Below are 23,630 nucleotides of genomic sequence, written 5' to 3' on the forward strand. Positions count from 1 at the left end.
TTTTTTTTTTTTTTTGGCAAGTCAATTGTGGTTAAGTGACTTGCCCAGGGTCACACAGCTAGTTAAGTGTCAAGTGTATGAGGCTGAATTTGAACTCAGGTCCTCCTAACTCCAGGACCTGTGCTCTATCCACTGAGCCAACTAGCTGCCCCTTGAACTCCTTGTCTTTTCCCCTAAATCCCTCTACCCCTACTTTCCCTATTCCTATAGAGGACAACACGGTTCTCCAAGTCCCTCATGCTCACAGCCTAGGTGTCATCCTCATCCCTCACTATCCCTCAGACCCCTGTTCCCCATACCCAATCTGTTGCCAAGGCCTGTTGGTTTCACCTTTGCAACATCTATCCTTCTCTCCTCTGACACTCTACCACCTCCCTGGTGCAGGACTTCACCCTCTCACCCCTGTACTATTCCAATAGCCTGCTGGTGGGTTTGACTGCCTAAAGTCCCTCCCTGTCCTAATCCATCTTCCATTCAGCCACCATTTTCCTAAAGTGATTGTCTGATCATATCACCCCGCCCTCTACCCCTGCTACTCAATAAATTCTACAGCTCCCATTGCCTTTAGGATCAAATACAAAATCCTCTCTTTGGCATTCAAAGCCTTCACACTCTAGCCCTTTCCCATCTTTCCTGTCTTCTTACACCTCGTTCTCTGTCAGGTACTCTTTGATCCAATGACACTCCTAGCTGGCCTCCTAGCTGTTCCATGAACAAGACCCTCCACCTCTCAGCTGGGAGCATTTTTTTCTGGCTATTTCCCCATCTGTGGAATGCTTTCTCACCTCTTCTCTGCCGACTAGCTTCCCAGGCTTCCTCTAAGGCCCAACTAAAATCCCACCTTCTACAGGAAGCTTTTCTCAGACCCTCTTCATTCTACTTTCTTCCCTCCTTTATTTATTTCCTATTTATCTGAGATATATATTTTGTTTGTACATATGTGTATGCTTATTGTCTCCCCCATTAAATTGTGAGCTCCTTGAAGGCAGAGACTGCCTATTTGCCTAATTTTTTTTTATCCCTAGTACTTAGCACAGCACATTATGTTCCTGGCACATAGTGGGCATTAAATAAATATTTATTTATTGACTGATCGATTGAGAGCTCAAATAACTTTCTCACACCACTACGAAGTGTCCGATGCTGGATCTGAACTAGTTCTTCTTCACTCCAGGCTCCATGCTTTATCTACTGAACCATCAGCTGCAAAGTATTATATTAATAGAAAGCATCTTATCTGATCCATGACTAACATTGCTTTTTCATTACTTATAGGGCATGCCAGGACCACATGGGAACCCCGGATTGCCTGGGCTACCTGGTCCAAAGGTAAGTGATTGATTTCGCAAGAGTCATATAATTTTCCTGATGCTGTATAAACACGGCACCTTGGTAAACTGAGCATTTGGAAAGAGAATATGTCTGAGGCTTCAGGATAGGAGAAGATGAAAGGACTCCCAGAAGGAAGCTGTCATTGTTCCTTTTTCCTCTGTCCTTGCCAAGTGATGGAATTTTTTTTTTCAGTGAGGCAATAGGGGTTAAATAACTTGCCTAGGGTCACACAGCTAGTAAGTATTAAGTGTATGAAGCCAAATTTGAACTCAGGTCCTCCTGACTCCAGGGCCAGTGCTCTATCCACTGCACCACCTAACTGCACCAAGTGATGGCATTTCTACAGAGTTATTACAAGCAGGGAGTGAACAACTCTAAGACACAGGATCCCCATTCTTCTCAAGGTCTAGGATATTTGTCTTTACCTGCCCTAAAGTGAGGCCAATACCTAATATACTTAACTCCCAAAGTATCTTTAATGTGTAAATAAAATGAGAACGTATGGAAGTCACAGTAATAGAAAATACCGACGAAAGAGTATGGGGTTCCTAAAGGACATGGAATCTAAACTATACTCCCTCCCCCTTCTTGAAAAAGAAAAAAAACTCTTTGTAATATATGCATAGTCAAGCATAGCAAATTCTCAAATTGGTCATGTCCCAAAATATGTCTCATCTTGCATATTTAGTCCATCAAATCTCCATCAGGAGATGGATCATGATCTTAATCATTGATCCCTTGGAACAATGTTTTATCATTTCATTGATTAGAGTCTTTCCAAATCATTCATTTTGAAAAAGGTTTTTAATATAATATGAATTCTTTTCCTGGTTCTGCTCACTTCACTCTTTCAATAATTCATTTAAGTCTTCCTAGTTTTTCTGAAGCTCTCCTTTTCATCGTTTCTCATGGCATAATAGGATTCCACCACAGTCGTATATCATAATTTGTTCAGCCATTTTCTCTAATTGATAGATATAAATCTAGATCACTAAAGAAATGCAAATTAAGGCAACTCTAAGTTTCTACCTCACACTCATTAGAATGTCAAAGCTGATGCCAAAAATGTTATGAAGGATAGCCTGGGCAAAGGTCTGGAGGTAGGAAATGGAATTTTAGCCATGGGAAACAAGAACGTGTAGACCAGTTTAGCTAGAACACCACAGGATACATAAAGCAATACATAGTAAGCCTAGAAAGCGAGGCTGGAGTTTGAGTCTGAATGACTTTAAATGCCAGAGAAGTTTGTATTTTATCATAGAAGCAATGGATAGCCCTGGTAGCTTTTTTAAGCAAAGGAATGATGGCCTTGTACTTATGCATCAAGGAAATCATTTGGATAGCTGTGTGTGAGACAAATTGAAGTGGGGGTAGACTGGAAAAAGGAAGAGCAATTTTGAAGCTATTGTAATGATCCAGGCAGGAAGTGATGAGGGCCTGAACGAAGGTGGTGGCACTTTGAGTGGAGAAAAGAGAATGGATATGAGGGATATTAAGGTGGTGGAATTGACAAGGCTTGACAACCAACTGGTTATATGGAGTGAAGGAGATTATTGTGTCGAGGATGATTCTGAGGGTGTCACTCTGGGTCACTGGAAGGATGGTGCTGCCCTTTTCTGAAATAGGGGGTTTGAGTGTGTGTGTGTGTGTGTGTGTGTGTGTGTGTGTGTGTGTGTGTGTGTATGTGTATGTAGATACGAGTTCTGCTTTGGTAATGTTGAATTTTGGATGACAATGGGACATTAGTTGGAAATATTTAATAGGTAGATAGAGCTCTGGAGAGAGGTAAGAGTTGGATATATAGACCTTGGAGTAAGAAATAAATTTTTTCTTCTATTTCTCTAACTAGATTTGAGCCCATAGGAGCTAATAATCTTACTGAGTGTAGAGAAAGAAGAGAAGAGGGACAAGTACATAGCCTTGGGGGACACCCACACATAGGAGCTGGTTAAATGGTTAAAAATCCAGCAAAGGAGACTGGGAAGGATTTCCAGACAGGAAGAAAATCAAGAGAGCAGTATCATGCTCCAGAGAGGAGAAAATATCCAGAAGTTGGTCAACAGCATTAAATGTTTCACAAAGGTTGAGAAGAATAAAGACTGAAAAAAAAAGTTATCCAATTTGTTAGTCATGGAATTATTGGTAATGGAACAAGCTGTTTCAGTTGAGTAATAGGGTTGGAAGACATTTGCAAGAAGTCGGGAAGTTAGTGAGAAGACAGAAAGTGGAAGCCACAACCCTAAACAGGTTTGTCTAGGATGTTGGCTGTGAAAAGAGAGGAAAAATAGAAGATGAATGCTAGAGGGGATGGTAGGTTCAAATAAAGGTTTTTTTGTTTTGTTTTGAAACATGAGGACTACCTGGGCATATTTGTATGGAACAGATAATGAGTTAGTGGATAGAAAGAAAATGAAAATTAGAAAACAGGGGGAAATGATTGCAGGGGCAAGCTGTCAGTGGAGATAAAAGGGGATGGGATAAAGGCACAAGTAGGGATCTTGGCTTTGTTTTGGAGAAGGGCCACCTCTTGATCAGAAACTGGAGTAAAGGAAGAGAGAGTGGATTTTGGGGGATGTGATATAAAGGAAGAGGGAGCTCATGACAGATGTCCTTGGTAAAGTATAATTAAGATCCTCTGCTAAGAGGGAGGGATAGGGTGTGGCATGGGATACTTGAGAAAGAGAAGAGAAGGCTTGAAATATCCATCATGTGGAGACTGATAGCCAATTGGGGAAGAGTAGTAAAAGCATTGTCTTGTAGCAGAGAAGACCTAGTTGAGATTATATACCATAAATTTGTAGGTGACCCATATAAGGAGAGGTCAAGGAGGCAGATATTTATTTAATTTTATTTTATTTTGAGGCAGATATTTTGAAGAATGGTCTTAGGGAGTGGATTCAAGGGTTGAGATTTGGCAAGGTATGGGGCAAAGGGATAATAGATTTGAGACTTGAAGATAGTATTTAGTTAAACCAATTAACTGTAGAGTTAATATTGGGAAGGAAAGAAAGAAATTGGGGTAGGGGGACTGGCCTTGGAGAAACCTAAGGGACAGGGAGACTGGAGGTTATGATGAAGATGAAGAATAAGTAGTTCTGTGCCCAGTCACACGAATTTTTCAATGGCAGCAAGGTACTCTCTTACTTCCTCTCTATTAACGTTGATCATCATCCCCTTTTAGCCATTTTTTCAATTCCCAAGATCATTTTCGTTGGCAGAGAGAACAGAAGTAAAATAAAAATTAAGCAGTTATCACTTATGATTGTCCTGTCTCAGGGGCAAAGGGACTTGTTCTATGAAGTTTGGATTCAGCCAAAGGGCTGCACTTAAGGATCTAGCAGACCAAGTGTGGCCCCAAGGCCGCAGGTTCCCCACCTCTGTCCTATCCACTATAAGTAGTATCCCAATCTCTTCTTTGATATTCCTCTCTTCCTGAATACATTATAAAGAAATAAACCAAACTCTCTTGTTGGAGGCTTTCCTTCCCAATCTCAATTTTCTGAGCTATGCTCTTGATACTATTGTAACAGGACCATACTATGCTTTTGTATTTTTCCTCTATCAGGAACACTTGCATTCTACATGCTTTCCTTTAAAAAAAATAAATTGGTTGGTGAATTCTTTGTGCACCTACCTTAGTCTCTATAAACCACTTCAATTTTTCTCCTTTGGAGAATTACAATTATTTCCTTTTCTGATCTCAGAACTTCATTTTTGAGTTTCCCATTTCTCCTCTTGTAGAATCCATGAGTCATCATCTTTCTTTCCACTGAGCCCTTTGAAAATCTCCCAGTACTGCAGCGCATTACACAATCAACATGGTTTTCCTCTCTTATATCTTAACTTTAAGAGTCAAAAATCATCCGCCCACCATTGTTTCCATCATTTCCATCCCAGAAACTGGTTTCAGAATAGTTTGTGAGAATCAGATTCAGAATAGAAATTTCTCCTTATTGGTTCCTCTGCTCCTTGAAGGATGATGAAGTTATCATTATGCTAAGTCAAGTCTCCTGTCACAGTTATATCATGAAATTCTCTATCGCTAATAAAATACGCTTATACCAGGCTTCTGATTTGTTCCTCAAGATCCTCATCTATTTCCACTTTTTAACCAGATGGTCTATATACAGAGGTGTCAAATATGTAACCTGTAAAACTCTCAAGTGTGGCCCCAACCAGATTGAAATGTAATTAAGAAATATTTAACAAAATAAATAAAAATATAATATATAACATTATTATGTATTATATTATAACAATGCATAGTTAATATGTTTAAATATATACACATAATAATAATATGTAGTAATGCATAATAAATATGTCATTTTCTGCATCAATATGTGTTCACAGGGATCCTCATATACAGTTCAGTGCCCCCTTTTCTATTTCAGTTTGACATCACTGGTCCATAGGATAATCTGATGACAAAATTTCCTGTTTCTCTTCCATTGATCATTACCCCAGAGTTCTTCCTTGTGTTCTCCCTCCCTTGTTCATCATCAGATAGTGCCTCACAACAACGTATCTTCCTAATGGCTGGTGTTATTCTACCCCACATTTTACCCATCCTATTTCTTTTGAATGCAGCGTATCCTACAAGAGCCATGTGCTAGTCATGGATTTTATCCCATCAAGTCTCAGTGATACCGGTAAAGTCACATTTAGCTTGTTGCTTTAGGATCTCCAGTTCATCTTGTGGTAGCCTACACTTTGTGCAGTTCTGTATAGACATTTGAGTCTAGAGGGGTTTTTTGTTTTGTTTTGTTTTACCATAACTTGGGTGTTAATGGGAAGGGATGATGGAGTCTAAAGATGTATAGCCTGATGCCTATTGGATAATATCGCGAGTGGCAACAACTGTGGATGTACGTTATTATTTCTTGAAGGAAAAGCTGCTCCTTTCTCTTCAGATTGTTCAGCTCCCTCCTCTTTCGGAAGGTCTTCAAATACATGTGTGCGCTTAAAGTTTCAATGTACAGTGGTCCTTTCTCTTCCTAATCTGTGTGACGTTCTTCCACTCTTTATTCTGATCCAGATCATGAGGTCATGTTTTCCCTCTACCCGTTCAGGTCCTTATAGTAATCAAAAAAACATATTGAAGCCCTACTTCCATTTTTAAAAGTATAAATACATGCTTTGAACCTACACTTCTAACTGCCATCCATACTGGCAGGTTTGATTCCAAGAACGCAGCAATGCTGTCTCCTTTCACTCATCTAAGGGTAGCCTAGGGGTTATTTTATTTTACTTCATTTTTGCTTAATTCTATAGCTCAGGAGCCCCTACCTATGTGTTTTTCCCATTGATCATCAGTTGATAACAGCCAATGAGGCTTAATTTGTTTTTGGAACTGGTGTTTATAATGGTAATATAGTTAGTACAAAACAATCCCCTTTGTCTTTGATACACTATTCTATAAGGGGGAAAGTAGGTTCAAACTTTGAGTGTATGTGGCAAAGGGGTAACTCACAGCTAGTGGAAGTGCTTTTTCTCAAGGTATATATACCTCTTAGATAATGCCAAAAGTACGTTTGTCTAAAAGACTATTTTATGGAGAACTCACACAAGGCAAGTGCTCAAATGGAGGTCAGAAGAAGTAGTTCAAGGATGTTGCCAAGGTCTCTCTGAAGAACTTTAGTATCGATTGTGAGAAATGGGAGACACCGGCACAGGACCACCAAGCGTGGCGTGCCCACATCAAAGAAGGCTCTGTGCTCTGAATGAAGCAGAATTATAATAGCTCCAAAGAAATGTGAGAAGTGTAAATTTAGAGATATCTCCACTCCAAATGTTCATAGTGACTATTTTTGCCTGACCTGTAGTACAGCTTTCCAAACTCATATTGGTCTGATCACCCACAATTGAACACACTGTACCTTGACCCCAATATAGTGGTGCCATTTTGGTCCTCTTCAAGAATGAAGCACAACAACCGTACCTCTAAGATAGTAAAGCTTTTCTGCTAGGCTTCTTATAGAGCCTTAGAAATACCTTTCCTCATTGTATCCAGTCTGTCCTCGGCTCTCAATGCACTCATTGCCTTCAGCTACTACTATCTATGGGATGCTGCTGGGATGCCAATGAAAAATCTAAAACCTCCAGCCCTCTCAAGTTCATGAAGTACTCCTCTAGCCCAAGGACCAGGGGTCAAATATGAGGGATCAAATATGATACCAAGTTACTGTCTCTCCCCTCCAAATGATTTCTTCTTAGAGGCTTCAATGAAACCTTTCTCTTCTGTTCAGGCAGAAGCTCCAATTCCAAACTAGCTCACTGGGGTTATACAAACCTCACAGAGCCTTTTCAAGACTTCAATGAATCCGAACAGAATTCCTATACAACATCACTCTAGTTCAACCTTTGGCTTTCAGAGACATGTACATTGATCAAGGCTCTTTTCATTTTTAGTCTAAAGCCCATGATTGATTTATTCAATAGAGAAGTATTTTCACCTGATTTAGCCTTCAGGGTGCAGCATCTTTATTTTTTTAATTTAATTTATTTTATTCTGAACTTAAGAAATAATACAAGCATTTCCACATAGTAAAATAGGAAAAAAAGATGATTGTACATGAAACTGCAAATCTATTACGTATGACTTGCTATTACTTTTAAATATATAATAAAGTTATCATGTAACTTTTTTTTTCTTCTCTTCACTCCCCACCTCTGCGATGGCTACCATTAGACACAAATATATATATGTATATATACATGTGTATACACACACACACACACATACACACACACCATTCTATACATATGTAGGGGGGGCGAGGGGGGTGTGTGTATGTAAAACCATTCTATACATACTTCTATTTATCAGTTCTTTCTCTGGATCTTTAAATGGTTTGATTGATTGACTCAGTCAGTTTCAACCCTTACTTGACAAACTTTTGTCCTCCAAACCCAGAGTGTAAAGAAGCATCCTCAAACCATTTTACCTTCTCTTAAAGCAGGGAGACAAGCTTGTACTTTGAGCACAGATAGAAATCACTTGGCTCTATAGAAATAGAAACACTGTACCTTTAGTGCAAGTAATTACAAGATTTTCCCTGTTCTCCACAAAGAATGAGATTTCCAGTCTTATTTTTCAAACAGCTTCTCATCTGTTGTAAGAATCTTGGGTTAACAATGCAGACGCTGATCTCTTTATGTTGAATAGAACAAAACATCCTTTAATATACCTACCCGTATAAAGTAGAATACATGTAAAACTAACAAGCAAAGGCTGTTCCTTTAGGGACACACTGTGGATGTGCTTACGTAAGTACCTGTTTTGAAATATAAAGACAACCCTCATTGGGATTATGCCTGACCCTTGAGAGCGATGTCTCTAAACAGTTAAACATTAGAAGATCAAAGGGCCACGTGGCCATTGTAATAGCTTCATTGCAATTCCCCACAGTGTTAGCAAAATGTAATAAAGGGGACAAGAGCTATTCATCTCATTAACTGAGATCATAGAGCTTCCATTATGAGGCTAATTGTGACAATATTGCTGTACTAATCAGTTCTACAAAGAAGTAGGTTCCATTTACGGCTTTCAAATGTCCCTTCCCTCCATGGAATAGCCTTTCTGTCGATGCCATCAAACATTGCATGGATTATTTGTTTATTTTGTTTTTTGTTAGAGGATAGATACAAATCTTTACTAGTGCCAATGAAATGCACAAATAGTTTCATAACAGCCCTTTGAAGATGCATGCTGAGTCCAAGGTCTGCATAATAACCTTCCCATGTGATACCAATTCTACCCTAGGCAATCTGCTAGTAGTCAGACCGGCTACAAGAAGGATTCCTTAAGGAACCCTAAAAACAATGCATACTGTTTCTGTCACTTTAGCCAGGGGATAGCATTTGCTTCTGGTTTTAGCCATTTTTATGGAAAATACCTGCCTTAATAAGGCAGCAAGGGGTCACAGTGGATACAGCACTAGACCTGGAGTCAGGAAGACCTGAGTTCAAATCTGAACTCAGATACTTACCAGCTGAGTGACCCTGGACAAGTCACTTAACCTTGTTTGCCTTAGTTCCCTAATCTATAAAATGAGCTAGAGAAAGAGATGACAAACCACTCTGCTAAGTATCTATGCCAAGAAAACCCAAATGGGGTCATGAAGAGTTGGACGTGACCAAAAAATGACTGAACAGCTGACCACATCACTGTCACCTCCATCCTCCAGGATCAAATTTAAATTTCTTGGTGTTACAAAGCCTTCATAACCTGGCTTCTCCCTACCTTTCCAGTCTTCTTAGACCTCGCACCCTCCCTCCACCATGTACCTTGAGAGCTACAGACAGCGATTTTCTTGTCGTTCCTTGAACAAGACATTCCATCTCCCAACTCTGCCTGGAATTCTCTCCCTCCTCATCTTCACCTCCTAGTTTCCTTCAAGTCTCAGCTAAATCCTCCCTTTTAGCAAGGAACTTTTCTCCATCACCCTTAATTTTAGGGCCCTCTCTGAGATTACCTCCAATTCATCCTGGACAGATCTTGTTTATACCTATTACTTGCATGTTGTCTCCCCATTAGACTGAGAGGGAGCTCCTGGAGAGCAGGGATTTCTTTGTCTTCCTTTACATCCCCAATGCTTAGCACTTTGCCTGAAGTTTAGTAAATGCTTAGTGACTTGGCTTTTAAAAAATCATATTCAAGTTATAAATATACCATATGAATACAGAATGTAAATTGCTTAAGAGCAGGTCCTGTATTTTACTGTATGTATTTTACATACAATAGGAGCTTAATAAATGCTTGTTGAATGAATGAATCAATTAGGTTCTAATGGGAAACTGAGGTAAAATTTAAAGGGACCTTGCCACCATGATGGTACTCTTTGGTAAAGAGGCTTGGTGGCAGACACTTTAGTGTATAGGTTAGGCAAAATGGAGGCTGAGGTTTCTTCTAACTCTCAAATCCTGTGTTTCTGAGACCTTGTGGGCCCCAGGCTCCTAACCATTAGAACTTCAAATCCTAATGTACAGGAAGAACTCTGAGAGGACGCTGGTGCTGTTTATTGATGGTATATTCAGAAATTCTCCTGATATTGAAAGGATTTATTCAGGTATATGAGATATACATACACATACACATATACATGTATGTATATATGTATATGTATGTATGTGTGTCTATCTATACACATACACACATATTCATGTATGTATCTATGTACATAGCTATATCTAGATAGATATGTGAAGGCATTTGCTAATATCACAAACTACATGTAGTTCTTGAATAGAGATAGGTAGGTGGTATAGTAGATAGATCACTGGACATGAAATCAGGAAGGCCCGAGTTCCAGTCTGGTTTCAGACACTTACTATCTGTATAATCTTGGGTGAATCATCTAACCTTTCTGCCTCATTTTCCTCATCCCTAAATGAGAATACTAACACAGCTCTACCTAGATGCAGCTAGGTGACGTAGAAGAAAGATCTCTGGGCCTGGAGTCAGGAATCCTTGATTTGAAATCTGGCCTCAGACGCTTACTAGCTGTATGACCCTGACAAGTTACTTCATGGTTACATGCCTCAGTTTCCTCAACTGTAAAATAGGTATAATAATAGTACCTGCCTGCCAGGATTATTGCGAGGATCAGATTAATTAATATTTGTAAAGCACTTAGTAAAGTGCCTGGCACATGGTGGATACTTAATAAATGATTGTTCCTTTCTCTTTCCACCATCAGGGTCCCTTCCCCCAGCTTCCCAGTAATGTTATAAGGATAAAATTAGATAATATTTTTAAGTGCTTTGTGAATCTTAAAATTCTATATAAATGTGAGCTATTACTGTTATTGTTATTAAATTATTTATACTTCAATGAGCCAATGGATTTGTGATGCGTTGATTAGAACACTTGCTCTACCAACATGAGTTGTAACTCACCTATGCCTTTTCATTCTGTATAATTCTTGTGTACATCCTTCCATAAATTCTCCATAGATGATCCATACAATGCCATGGAGACTTTCCTCTAGGTCTTTTCCATGAAGACTGGACTCAAATTACCATCTGTTATCTCTCGCTTTAGCTCCTTGGACTCCAACTAATCCCACATTTCTTGCTTGGATGTTGTCTTTTAAGCGATTTCTCATATGTGGGTCATTATTGGTGACCTGGATTCAGAGCTGGAAGGGAACTTTGAAGTCATCCATCTCAATTAACTTGGCAGATGAGCAAACTGAGGGCCAGGGAAGTGAAATGCCTTATCCAAATACAGTATGCTCAGTGACTGCTGATACAAGAATGTATATGAACCTGCCCCTCACTAACCCTTTCCTTCTTACACCCTAGGGTACTAAAGGAGATCCAGGATTATCTCCAGGTCAAGCCACATCTGGAGAAAAGGTAATGAAAAAATCTAAAAGTCATGATGATCTTAGAGTTAAGGTTTTCTGGTTTGGCTTCTTTTTTTGCACTTTTTTTGAATCTCTATTGAACAAAAAGGAATTCATCCTGGGCACTGTGTTAATGTTCATTTAGTTAATATATTCATTGTTTGATTGTCTTACTGATTTATTGATTTAGCTATTTATTGACTTGTCTGAACCACTATCACCAAGAGTTCTTTAATGAATGTGGTTCTAAGGGCATGTACAGTCCTGGACCCTACGGGAGTGAGGGGATGAGTGGGAGGTAGTATACGAAGAAGTATTCCTCTAAAGTGTGTTCATGTTATCAATACCATTATGGTGTAGTGGACAGAGAGCAGGCCTTGGAGCCAGGAGAACCTTGCTACAGGCCCTGCCTCTGACACACAGTGGCCTCATGAGTTTGGGCAAGTCACTTACCTCTCAGTGCTCTAGGCAATTCTCTAAGACTATGTAAGTAGCAGAGGTGTTGACCTGTAATGGTAGAGGGACTTTCCTCATCTGGGAGATCCCTGTCCCAGAGAAAGCACAGGTCTAGTCCCTATTCCCGTTAAGGATAAATATGGGTTTAAATGCATTTATATGTACAGATTAGAGAAACTGAGGCATAGGAGAAAAAAGGTTTGCATTGAAATCAGGAAGATACAGGTTAAAGACTCATCATATAGTCACTTTGTTACTATGGATAAGTGAGCCTCTTGACTGCTCTGGAAGGCTCTGAGTTATAAGGCTAATAATCTGCATCAGAGAGTGCTAAGAGCTCCCCAAGGAGATGAAATTGCAGGCCTAGACCAAATGCATACAGCATACATACATACAACACACATACTTAATATGTAGTAATACATAGATAATACATACATACCTCACTAAAATTTACATGACGCTTTGGAAAGCACTTAACAGCTCATTTAATCCTCACAACAATCACGTGAAGTTGGTGCTAATTATGGCCTCCCAACTTACAGATGAAGAAACTGAGGCCAAATGTCACATCATTTCTATGTGTCTGAGGCAAGATTCAAACTCAGGTCTTCTTGAAACCAAGCACCATGCCACTAAGTTGCTTCTCATATAACATGCACACACATACAAACACATGTGAGTATGTATATCATATACACATGCACACACACATATACACACATGTGTGTCTATATATAAATGTGGTGTTCAGTCATTTTTCAGTCATGTTCAACTTTTTATGATCCCATTTGGGGTTTTCTTGACAAAGACACCTCAGTGGTTTGCCACTTCTTTCTCCAGCTCTTTTTTACAGATGAGGAAACTGAGGCAAACAGGGGTAAGTGACTTGCCCAGGGTCACACATCTAGTAAGTATCTGAGGCTAGATTTGAGCTCAGAAGATGAGTCTTCCTGATTCCAAACCCAGGGCTCTATCCACCGTGCCACCTAGCTGTCCTACCTATATGCACATGTACATGTATACGCATATCTATGTATGTATACACATACACATATACATACACACTGCATTGCCTTATATTTGGCTGTGAAAGCTTTTCACAGGGCTGTCACCTACATTATCTCTACTGATCCTCACCCTGGTCCTGCGAGTTAGGCAGGCTGCATTATCTCTGCTTTAGATAAAATATGCACACTGGCACAGTACAGAGTCCTAGACCTGGGGTAAGAAATGTGGCTTAAGTGCTCTTTCTTCTCCCTGGGACCCATAAGACCTTAGACAAATATCCCTAGCACCTCCGTTTCCTCATCTATAAAATGGGAGTTTGGGGCGAGATTATCTCAGTGTCTCTTGTAGCTCTGATATTCTCTGGTTCTAGGTAAGGTAAAGGCTCAAAGAATTTACATAATTTTCCTGGAGATAGGTGACCATAGATTTAGAGCTAAAAGGGACTGTATTGGCCCTAAGTTTTTACAAAGGAGGAAACCAAAGCCCAGGATCAAGTTTTGAACCCAGGCCTTCCTATTACAGATCCAACGGAAGTCATCTATCCCAGAAACTGAGGCCCATGAAAGTTAAGTGACTTGTCCAAGGTCACACAGGTAACAGAATCAGGATCTGAACCCAGGTCATCTGACTCCAGAACCAGGGCTTATTTACACTAACATATGGCTGATGAGTAACGGAGCTAAAACTGGAACCCAGATCTTTTAACTTCTAGTTCAGGCCTCTGCTTGGAGGCACTTTGTTGACATGGTGGATAGAGTGCTGGACTTGGAGTAAGTAAAACCCGAGTTCAAATCTTACCTCAGATACTTAGAAGCTGTGTGATACCTTCAGCAAGTCACTTAATCTCTCTCAGCCTCAGTTTTCTCATCTGTAAAACAGGGGCACCTACTCCACAAGGTGGTTGTGAGGACCAAATGAGTTATCTTAGTTATGTAAAGCACTTTGCAGGTCCTAAAAACAACATGTACAGGGCATCCCCAAAAATCTTAAGATTATTTATCATATCACTACACTTTCCTGCTCTCTAAAATGCAAGCACTACGTGAAAATAAAGCAGAGGCCTACATGATCATAACTGACATTCCTATAAACACTGTGACAAATTCATAAATGCAGGTCTCCAGTCGCACAGAAGTTCTTTCTGGAGGCATCTGCCGCAGCTTTGTTTAGACTGGGATTTGAGCTCTCCAGGACAATTATAGGGTGTTTTTGTTTATGTGGCATGTGCATGCAGGCTTCATTCCATCCTTTTTCAGTCCTAAAGTATTTTGCCAGTTCCTTCACTGCAACCTGATAACCATCATCATCATGCCTTGTAGAATAAGCCTATTCAGCACATCCAGATTTCCCTTAGGATTGAGCTGATTCACCCCAGCAACCCTCAGGTGTGTGGTAACTAGAACTGGAGAGATTTTTTCTCCTGGTGTCGGATAAACTCATTGATGAAATTATTTGGAAAGGGAAGGCAAGTTTATTCCTGGTAATGGAATCATTCATTACTCTCCTATCTGCAGCTGCTATGTTCCCTCAATTCAAGGGAATCCATATCTTAGAGCTCAAGAGGCCTGTTTTTAGAAGCATAAATATAGTATCCTCCATGGCCTTAAAATTTAGAAAACAGAAGCCTTCCCTGTTCTGGTGACAGCCTAAAATAGAATTCCCAGCAAAAGCAAACACAAATAAACCAGGTACTTTGATTTTCTTCTCTTTCCCAGTTACTTGTTGGTGCAAAATATAGGGTGGCTTGAAGAAGCCTCTAAGATAGTTTGCTTTTGAAATGCCCATGTGCTCATTATGGTTAACACTGTTAAGGAGAAATGTGGGAAAATATAGAATTTAATAACATGTGGATAATGGCCTTTAAGTGAAAGCTATCTATAGAAAAGAACATATATTTCCAACATGGTGATGTATGAAAGAAATATCCAAGAAGCTGTAGTTAACAGAAAGCCCGAGTCTAAACGTGGTGTAGAAATATAAGAGTGGGTCAAATAGATATTTTTTGATAACTCAAGGAATCTGCTTCTACCAACAGAGATCCCAGCCCCTCTTAGAAATAGGGCGGAGAACTAGACCTGTAATTTGGCAGGGACTGGACCTCTGGTTGGGATAAGAAAATCCTGGATGAGAAAATTCCTTCTACCCATTCAGGTCACAACTTCTTTGTCACTTAGAGTCTTACAGAACTGCCTAGGAGTCAGGGGAGATTGGATAGTCAGCCAGTCAATCAATAAGCATTTATTAAGGTTTATTTTGACCTAGGTACTGTGTTAAACACTGGGATTGCAAAGAAAGGCAAAATAATTTCTTTTTTTTTCAAAATCTAATCAAATGAGTTCATACTTGTTGAGCACTTAGCACAGTGCCTGGCATATAGTAGGCACTTAATAAATGCTTAATCCCTCCCACTATTCTTGAAGGAGCTCATATTTTAATGGGAAAGACAACACGCAAATGACTACATGCATGCAAGATATATACAGTAGAAATGGAATACACTAGTGGCTGGGGTGGGAGGGAAAGAGGATTAGGGAAAGGCTCTGGTGGAGGTGGGATTTGAACTGAATCTTGAAGGACAGCAGAGAAAGGTGGAGGTGAGGAGGGAGGACATTCCAATTGGGGAGACAGCCTGTGGTATAATGGAGTATCACGTGTAAGCTCTGTGTGCTTGAATCAGACTGGAAAGACAGAAAGAGACCAGGTTCCAAAAGGCTTTAACTGCCAAACAGAGGTCTTTCTATTTTACTTTGGAGGTAATTAGGAGCTGCTGGAGTTTATTGAGTGATGGGGTTGTCATGGTTGGAGCCTGGAAGACCTAAACATCAATCCTTTTTGACTAGCTGTGTGACCCTGGGACAACCCTCTTAACTTGTCAGCCTCAGTCTCCTCATCTGTAAGATGGGCATAGCCATCACTCCTTCCTCACAGGGTTGTTGTGAGGGTCAAATGAGAAAATAGGAAGTGATTTTGTAAGCCTTAAAGTGCTAAATCAGCATTTACTCTTGTTACTTTCACCTTATCGTGTTACTTCCCATATAACTTGCTGGACAGTAGCCAATCTTTACTTTTTCCAGGACTTTTGAGCACCCATCTACTAAGGAATTCACAGGTCCCAGGCCCCCTACACCCCACCCCATCCTCATTTTAAAATCCTGGTTATCATTTTTAATGAGTAACATCTTATCCCCAGTTTCAGGTTTCTACCCTCTGTGACAATTCATTTCAAGTCAATTTATCTTAGAATTTTTTGATGCCTCTGGTATACTCTGTTCTGTGCTAGGTGCTGTGAGGGCTCAAAAACGAAACAAAACAAAACAAACAAACAAAAAAAAACTAACTATAACTCTTTCTTTTAGAGACTAACATTTCTGAAAAGTGATAGAATACACTCATGTGCTGCCACATTTAAATGTGAAACACAACAGAATAGGGCAACTAGGTGGCGCCATAGTGGGTAGAGCACTGAGCCTGGAGTCAGCAATACTCATCTTTCTAAGTTCAAATCCAGCCTCAGACACTTACTAGCTATGTGACCCTAGGCAAGTCTCTGAACCCTGTTTGCCTCAGTTTCCTCATCTGTAAAAGGACTGGAGAAGGAAATGACAAACCACTCTAGTACCTTTGCCAAGAAAACCCCAAATGGGGTCATGGAGAGTCAGACATGACTGAAACAATTCAATAACAGAAGATGATTATATGCCAGGCTTGGTGGTACTGATGAGGAGTGCTATAAAAGTTCAGAGGAGGAAGAGATTCCGGTTAGAGTGCTTGGAGAGGACATGTTGAAGGGGGCACTTGCGTTAAATCTTGAAGCATGTTTCGGATCGAAGCAAATCAAAGAATCTCAGCCTGCAAGCCACAGTTCTGTAGTCCAGTTAAAGGAAATTTAATTTTTTTTTTACCTTTTCCATGAAATAAAATCTTTATATCTGTCTTATTTAATAGGGTGATCCAGGACTCTTTGGGTTCATAGGCCCTCCTGGTTTTCAAGGAGACAAGGTAAGATTCAGTTTTCCTTTTGACATTTGAACTAAGTAAAGGGTACAATATATTAGAAGAATTAGATATCTCTTATCTACTCCCAATGTCCTTGGATCATTAAAATCAAGGCCTAGCATTCTCAGAGGGGCGCTACCAGAGTGGAGAGGGGCCTTAGAAATCATGCCATGGAAAGTTCTCAGGAAAGCATGGGAATCCCAGAGCTGACATTCTTAGCAAGAACTTGATGGTTATCCTCCAGTATCTTAAAAGGCTGTGACAGAAAAGTGGAATGAGACCTGTCCATCTCAGCCTCAGAGGTTTGCAAAATTAGGAGCAATGATTAGAGGTGGCACAGAAGGACATGGAGAGCTCAACTTAAGGAGAAAACCCTTCCTAACAGTCGGGGGTTTCAAAACATGTAATGAATGACCTGGAGAAATGGTGATTCTCCTCATCCCTAGAGGTCCTCATACAGAGGAAGGCTGGTGGCTTGTCAGGGATGTTGTGGAGAGAATACCTGGGCATATATGGCCTTCAGATAGGCTCTGTCATCCTCTCTGAGTTGGAGGTTTTGGGATTCTTAGAGGCAACTAATGGTACCATAGTGGATAGAACTCTGGGTCTGGCATCAGGAAGACCTGAGGTTAAGGCCAGCCTCAGACACTTGTTCACCTTGGGTGAGTCCCTTGATCTCTGCCTCAGTTTCCTCAACTATAAAATGGGGATGGTAATAATAGCACCTACCTCCCAGGGCTATTGTGGGGATCAAATGGGATATTTTAAAGCACGTATCACAGTGCCTGATACTTAGTAGGTACTTAATACATGTTTGTTTCCTTCCTTCCTTCCTCCCTTCCTTCCTTCCTTCCTTCCTTCCTTTCTTCCTTTCTTCCTTCCTTCCTTCCTTTCTTTTTTCCTTCTCTCATTTGATCCTCACAACAACCCTGGGAGGTAGTTCCTATTACTATCCCTATTTTAAAACTGAGGAAACTGAGACAAATAGATATTAAATGACTTGCCCAGGGTCATACAGCTAGTAAGTGAGGCTGAATTTGAACTCGGATCTTCCTGCCTCTATGCCTAGTGCTCTATAGCTGCTTTGTAAAGCACTTGGTAAACCTTAAAGCCTTATGTGAATGTTAGTAGTAATCACAGTTGTTATTGTGAGTATTGTTGATAATTATTATTATCATCTCAAAAGAGAATTTCTCATTAGTACCCTATAGACAATGCCTAGATTTGCGTTAAACAATTTAAATTTTCAGTGTCTTTTTTATTTTCTTGGTTGTTAACAAGTATTTGAATTTGACCACAACAAAATGCAGGTATTTCTACAAAAGCCTTAGGCTTGGTGTTGTTTGTGCATGGGAAGAGATTAGAGAGATGCAAGTGAGCCTCCTTCCCAGTCAGCAGCTCTGGGTTCTTTGAGCAGTGGCCAGTGGGACCATCTATTACTCCACACTCCTGTCAACAAAGATGACTGTGCGTGCTCAAGGACTTATTTCAACCCCACTGGATAAACTTGTGGTCTTTGAGGAGAAAGAAGACCACATTATAGAGGCTTTCCCCTAAGGCAGGAATGTGTAGTGCCCTATTTGCCATAATAACTACACTGGCTAAAGCCCAATGGGCTTCAGACTTCCTCCTAGTTCCCTTGGAGGGACATTGGTGTGAATTCCCTCAGGATAGACACAGTTTGGTTTTCTCATCTTTCCTCTGTTATCAACTACAGAGAAAGGAGAAGATTAGGAGAGAGGTCATATTTTAGGTTAATATGTTAGACTGTGGTATTATCAACTCCCTGTAAGAATAAGTTATATTATACTTATTTACCCCCACTATGATTTTTCTTTTGGTAGGCTAAGATTTAGGAAGACATCCTCGCCTCTTTCCCCATGATACCTACTGGATGGGCAGTTATAATGTGTTAGTGTAGGCTTTTGGCTCAGTACAATTCCATGGAATCATTGGTTTAGAGTTGGAAGGAAGGAAAAAGAAGGGATGGATGGATGGATGGAAGGAATGACGGAAGAAAGAAGGAAGGAAGAGAGAGAATGAAGAAAGGAATAAGAAAGGTAGGAAAGGAAGAAAGAAACAAGAAAAAGGAAGTAAGGGAGGGAAGAAGGAAGAAAAAACAAGCATTTATTAAGCACTTACCATATGCCAGGCATTGGGCTAAGAGCTTTACAAATATCATCTCTTTTATGATTCACAACAACCCTAGAAGATAGCTGCTATTATAATCCCCATTTTACAGTTGAGGAAACTGAGGCAGAGAGAGCTCATGTAACTTGCCCAGGATCCACACAGCTAATAAGCATCTGAGACTGTTTGAACTCAAGTCTTCCTGACTCCAGGCCCAGCACTCTATCAACTATACTACCTACATGCCTTTTCTGTTAGAGGTCATATATCCAATACCCCCATTTTGCAGATGGGAATCCTGAAGTCAAGAGAGATTAAATAACTTAGCCAAAGTCACACAGATGGTAAATAGCAAGATGATCATGCTATGATCCTGATTGCTTATCAGGCTGTACTGACTCCTAGGCAGTAGTCAGGAGCTGCTGGCTCCCTTGAGACAGAGAAGGTTGCCTCCATGGAGTCACCAGACTCCAGACTGGTTACCTCTAATTGGTGTGGGCTTGACATAAACTTATAAAGAGGCATGTTAAATGCTACTTAGTGCACCCCTTAGCGTAGAGCAATATGCATGTATGTGTACTGACACATTCTGTAAAGTCAACCTTGTAAGACCTTCCAATAAGGAATTAATCATAGTTATTATATTTGGAGCACTAAATAGACTGTTACTACAGTCTAAACACTGACAGTTCTTATAAGAAAAGAGATACTAATGGTTACTTTCTAAGGCAGCTTCTCCAAAGATTCCAATCTTGATTCAGGGATATCTGTCGCTTTCAAGTTATTCCAGTGGTTGTGAAATTTGCAATTCCAGCATGGCGAACCTGAGCAGATATGTAGATGTAATTATTGCTTGAGTTCTCTCCCAAACCCCTCCAAATACCTGTAAAAATGTCTCTAAACAAATTCTAGAGCAACAGAACCCACAAAAAGACAGAGTGAAACAAATTTTCAGTCCAAGACAACTTGGATAGTTGATGGAAGAGGTCTGTTGCTCCATGCTGGGAGAGGAGTGCAGTTCGGTGTGGGTCACGCAGCAAACCTGGAGCAGAATTCATGCTGTCTTGGGGGAAGGGAGATATGGGGAGAAAATTTGAAACTCAAAATTTTGTGGAAGTGAAAGTTGAAAACTAAAAATTAATTAATTTATTTATTTATTAATTTTTTTTTTTAAAAAAAGAGAGGATGTATGAAGAAGAAGAATAGGCATTAAGCCTGGAAAGAGAAGGTGGGATCATCTCTAAGTGTCAATGAAAAGAGTTTGTATTTTATCCTGGAGACAACTGGGAGGCACCCAAACATTTTGGCCAAGAGAATGTCAGGGCCACATCTATGCTTTAGCCATATTAATTAGGCAGCTGTGTGAAGAATGGATTATAGAGTAAAAGATTGGAGGCAGGGAGAGCAATCAGGAGGGAGAGGAGAGGACAAGATGAAAATGAAAGATGTTGTGGAAATAGAATTAACAAGTCTCATTACCTGACGTGTGTGCATATCCAAAAGTTGAGGATGACTCCTGTGCTGTGAACCTGGGTGCCTTGAAGGATAGGTACCACGACAAAATAAGGAGGTTGAGGAGATGGGAGAGTTTGGGCAGACAGATGACTTCCGCTTTGGACATATTGAGTTTTAGCTGCTAATGGGAATCCAATTAGAAGTCTCCATTAGAAAATGGATGATGTGGGGCTGGAGCTAAGCTAAGAGAGATTAGTGATGGAGATTTTTATCTGGTAGTCATTGGCACAGAAAAGATGGGTGAACCCATGGGAGACAGAAAGAGGGAAAAAGGAGGAAAGAGAGAAGGGGAAGGAAGAGGAAAGAGGGAGGGGAGGGGAGAAGAGTCTTCACAAAGTTAGAACTTTGGGATATACCCATATAAAAGGTAAGAGACATGGATAATGAGCCAACAAAAGAACTGGGGAAAAGCCAGACCCATAGGAAATCAGGATAATGTCATATCAGAAAAACCTAATGGGAAGAGAGTATCCAAGAAGGAGTCAACAAGTCGAACACTGAGTGATTAAAAAGGAGGACTGAGACAAGGGTATAAGAGAAAAAGTTTCAGTTGAGTGATGAAGTCAGAAGCCAGATTTCAAAGAGTTGAGAAGGGATTGTAAAGATAGAAGTTTAAGCAACATATATAGATGCTTTTGTCTAGGTCACAAAGGGAACAGAAATATAGTATAAACACTTGAGGGGACTGGTAGGGTCAAATGAAGGAGTTTTTTTTAACATTAGGGATATTATTTTGTTTACAAGAAGCAGGGAAGGAGCCATTAAATAGGGAAAAGCTGAAAATTAGAAAGAGAGAGGAGAAGACTGCAGGGGCAAGTCACTGAAGATTATTGAATGGCCTCAGTGAAGAGAAGGGTGTCTTCTTTGTTGGAGCCTGGAGCAAGGGAGATGATGGGGTGTGGTGTCTAAGGATTTCGAGATATAGAAGAAGGGAGAAGGTGGAACTCAGGGCCACTATTTTCCCAACAAAATATGCAGTGAAAGCCTCTACTGAGGAGGGGAAAAGATGTATAGAAGGCCTGAGGAGAGAACAAAAGATTTGAAGAGAAAGAAAAGAGGGAGAACTTGATACCTGTGGTTGTTGAGTCACTTCAGTTGTGTCCGACTTTTTTCTTGGCAGAGATACTGAAGTGGTATGCCATTTCCTTCTCCAGCTTACTACACAGATGAGGAAATGGAGGCAAACAGGGTTAAGCGACTTGCCCAGGGTCACACAGTTAGTAGTTAATTATTTGAGGCTAGATTTGAATTCAGGAAGGTGAGTTTTCCTGATTCCAAGCCCATTGATCTATCCACTGAGCCACCTAGCTACCCCACGGGAAATTTAAGGAAAAATAGAAAGATTGCCCTGCAGCAGTTTTTGTGATTATAAATTTGAAGTGGAACCAGTCATAAAATCATAGAATTAGAATCAGAAGGAATCTGGGGTATTATTTAGTTGAACCCTTTCATTTTACAGCTAAGAAAACGAAAGCCCTTCGTGATTAACCACCTCACCTAATGTCACCCAGGTTGTGTATGAGAGTTGTGGGGTGGTGTGATTGTGCACTAGACTTGTATGAATGAATGAATGAATGAATGAAGCATTTATTGAGGCAAAGCACTGTGCTCAGTGCTCAGGGTAGGAAAGCAAGACAGCCTCTGCTCTCAAGAAGCTCACATTCACATGGGGGAGACAACATAGTTGGGAGGTTTTTTTTTTTTTTAAGCCAGGAAGACTCCCATTACTAGCTATGTGACCCCAGACTAATCACTTAATCTCTCTGGTCCTCGTTTCCTCACCCATAGAGTGAAAGGGTTAGATTCAATGGTCTCCATGGGCCCTCTGCTCAAAATCTATAATTCACTGACTACAAATCCAGCTGTTTCTACCAATGAGCACAGTCACATGATTTCCTTCAGCACGTTGCTCCAGAAAAGTGTTACAATGGCATTCCTCCAAACAGCTTGGGATGGCTGACCGTGCACAGCACTGGGCCCTTAGGATCAATTACACCTGGAGTCATTCATGACTGCTTATTTCGGTGGAGGGACACCCGTAAGTTCTAAGTCTGGTTTCTACTAACAATAAATATCTCTCTGACTAGAGACTGAGGGAGCTGAATTCAGTCCACCCTGGACTTTTCTACTGGACCTAATTAGCAGCTGCCTTGTAAGTGCCTGCAAAGATTAGGATTAAAAAGGTCATGAAGACAAAATGATTTTATGGGTTTTATGAAGGAGTCACTAACGAATAGGATTTGATAGTGACTGTGGTAAGCAGTTTCAAAATACTGAACATTTTTCTATCTCTGGAAATGTTTTTATGTGTCTGTGTTTTCAGGTTAGGTAGGGAGGGATGGGGGAACTATTAATGGTCATTATATTTGCAGATAGACTCTCAGCATTATAAATCAAAAACCGGAAACTAACTCTTTTTCGAGGTTAGTAGGTGGTATAGTGGATTGAGCCCTGGATTTGGAATCTGGAAGACCTGAGTTCAAATCCTGCCTCAGATCCTTCCTAAATGTGTGACTTTGGTTTAGTCATTTTACTTCTGACTGCCTCAGTTTCTTCAACTGTAAAATGGGGGTAATGATAGCACCTATTCATTGTGAAGTTCAAGTGAGCTAATCTATGTAAAGCACTTGGCAAAACTTAAGCACTACGAAAATGCTAGTTATTATGAGGACAAGAAACGTTAAGTGACTTGACCAAGGTCTCACAGCAGGTAACCAGGATCAGCACTTGGTTGGTGCTCTTTCCATTGAACCATGCATGAAATGACAGATGGGCACACTCCTTTGATATTGATAACTATTTGACTAAATTGGAAAAACAAATGTTACCAATCATGAT

General features: G+C 40.3%; 1 protein-coding gene across 1 annotated transcript in view; it reads left to right on the plus strand.

Moving 5' to 3' along the window:
* The window catches only part of COL24A1 (collagen type XXIV alpha 1 chain), a 369,727-nt gene that overhangs the window by 58,055 nt on the left and 288,042 nt on the right, over window positions 1-23,630 (plus strand). Inside the window, exons 6-8 of the mRNA XM_027873950.1 lie at window positions 1,276-1,329; window positions 11,641-11,694; window positions 17,097-17,150. Coding sequence (XP_027729751.1) covers window positions 1,276-1,329; window positions 11,641-11,694; window positions 17,097-17,150 — 162 coding nt within the window. The remainder of the gene's footprint in view (window positions 1-1,275; window positions 1,330-11,640; window positions 11,695-17,096; window positions 17,151-23,630) is intronic.

This window comes from Vombatus ursinus, unplaced genomic scaffold (assembly GCF_900497805.2).
Source record: "Vombatus ursinus unplaced genomic scaffold, bare-nosed wombat genome assembly UNPS02014803.1, whole genome shotgun sequence".
NCBI classification, from domain to species: Eukaryota; Metazoa; Chordata; class Mammalia; order Diprotodontia; family Vombatidae; genus Vombatus; species Vombatus ursinus.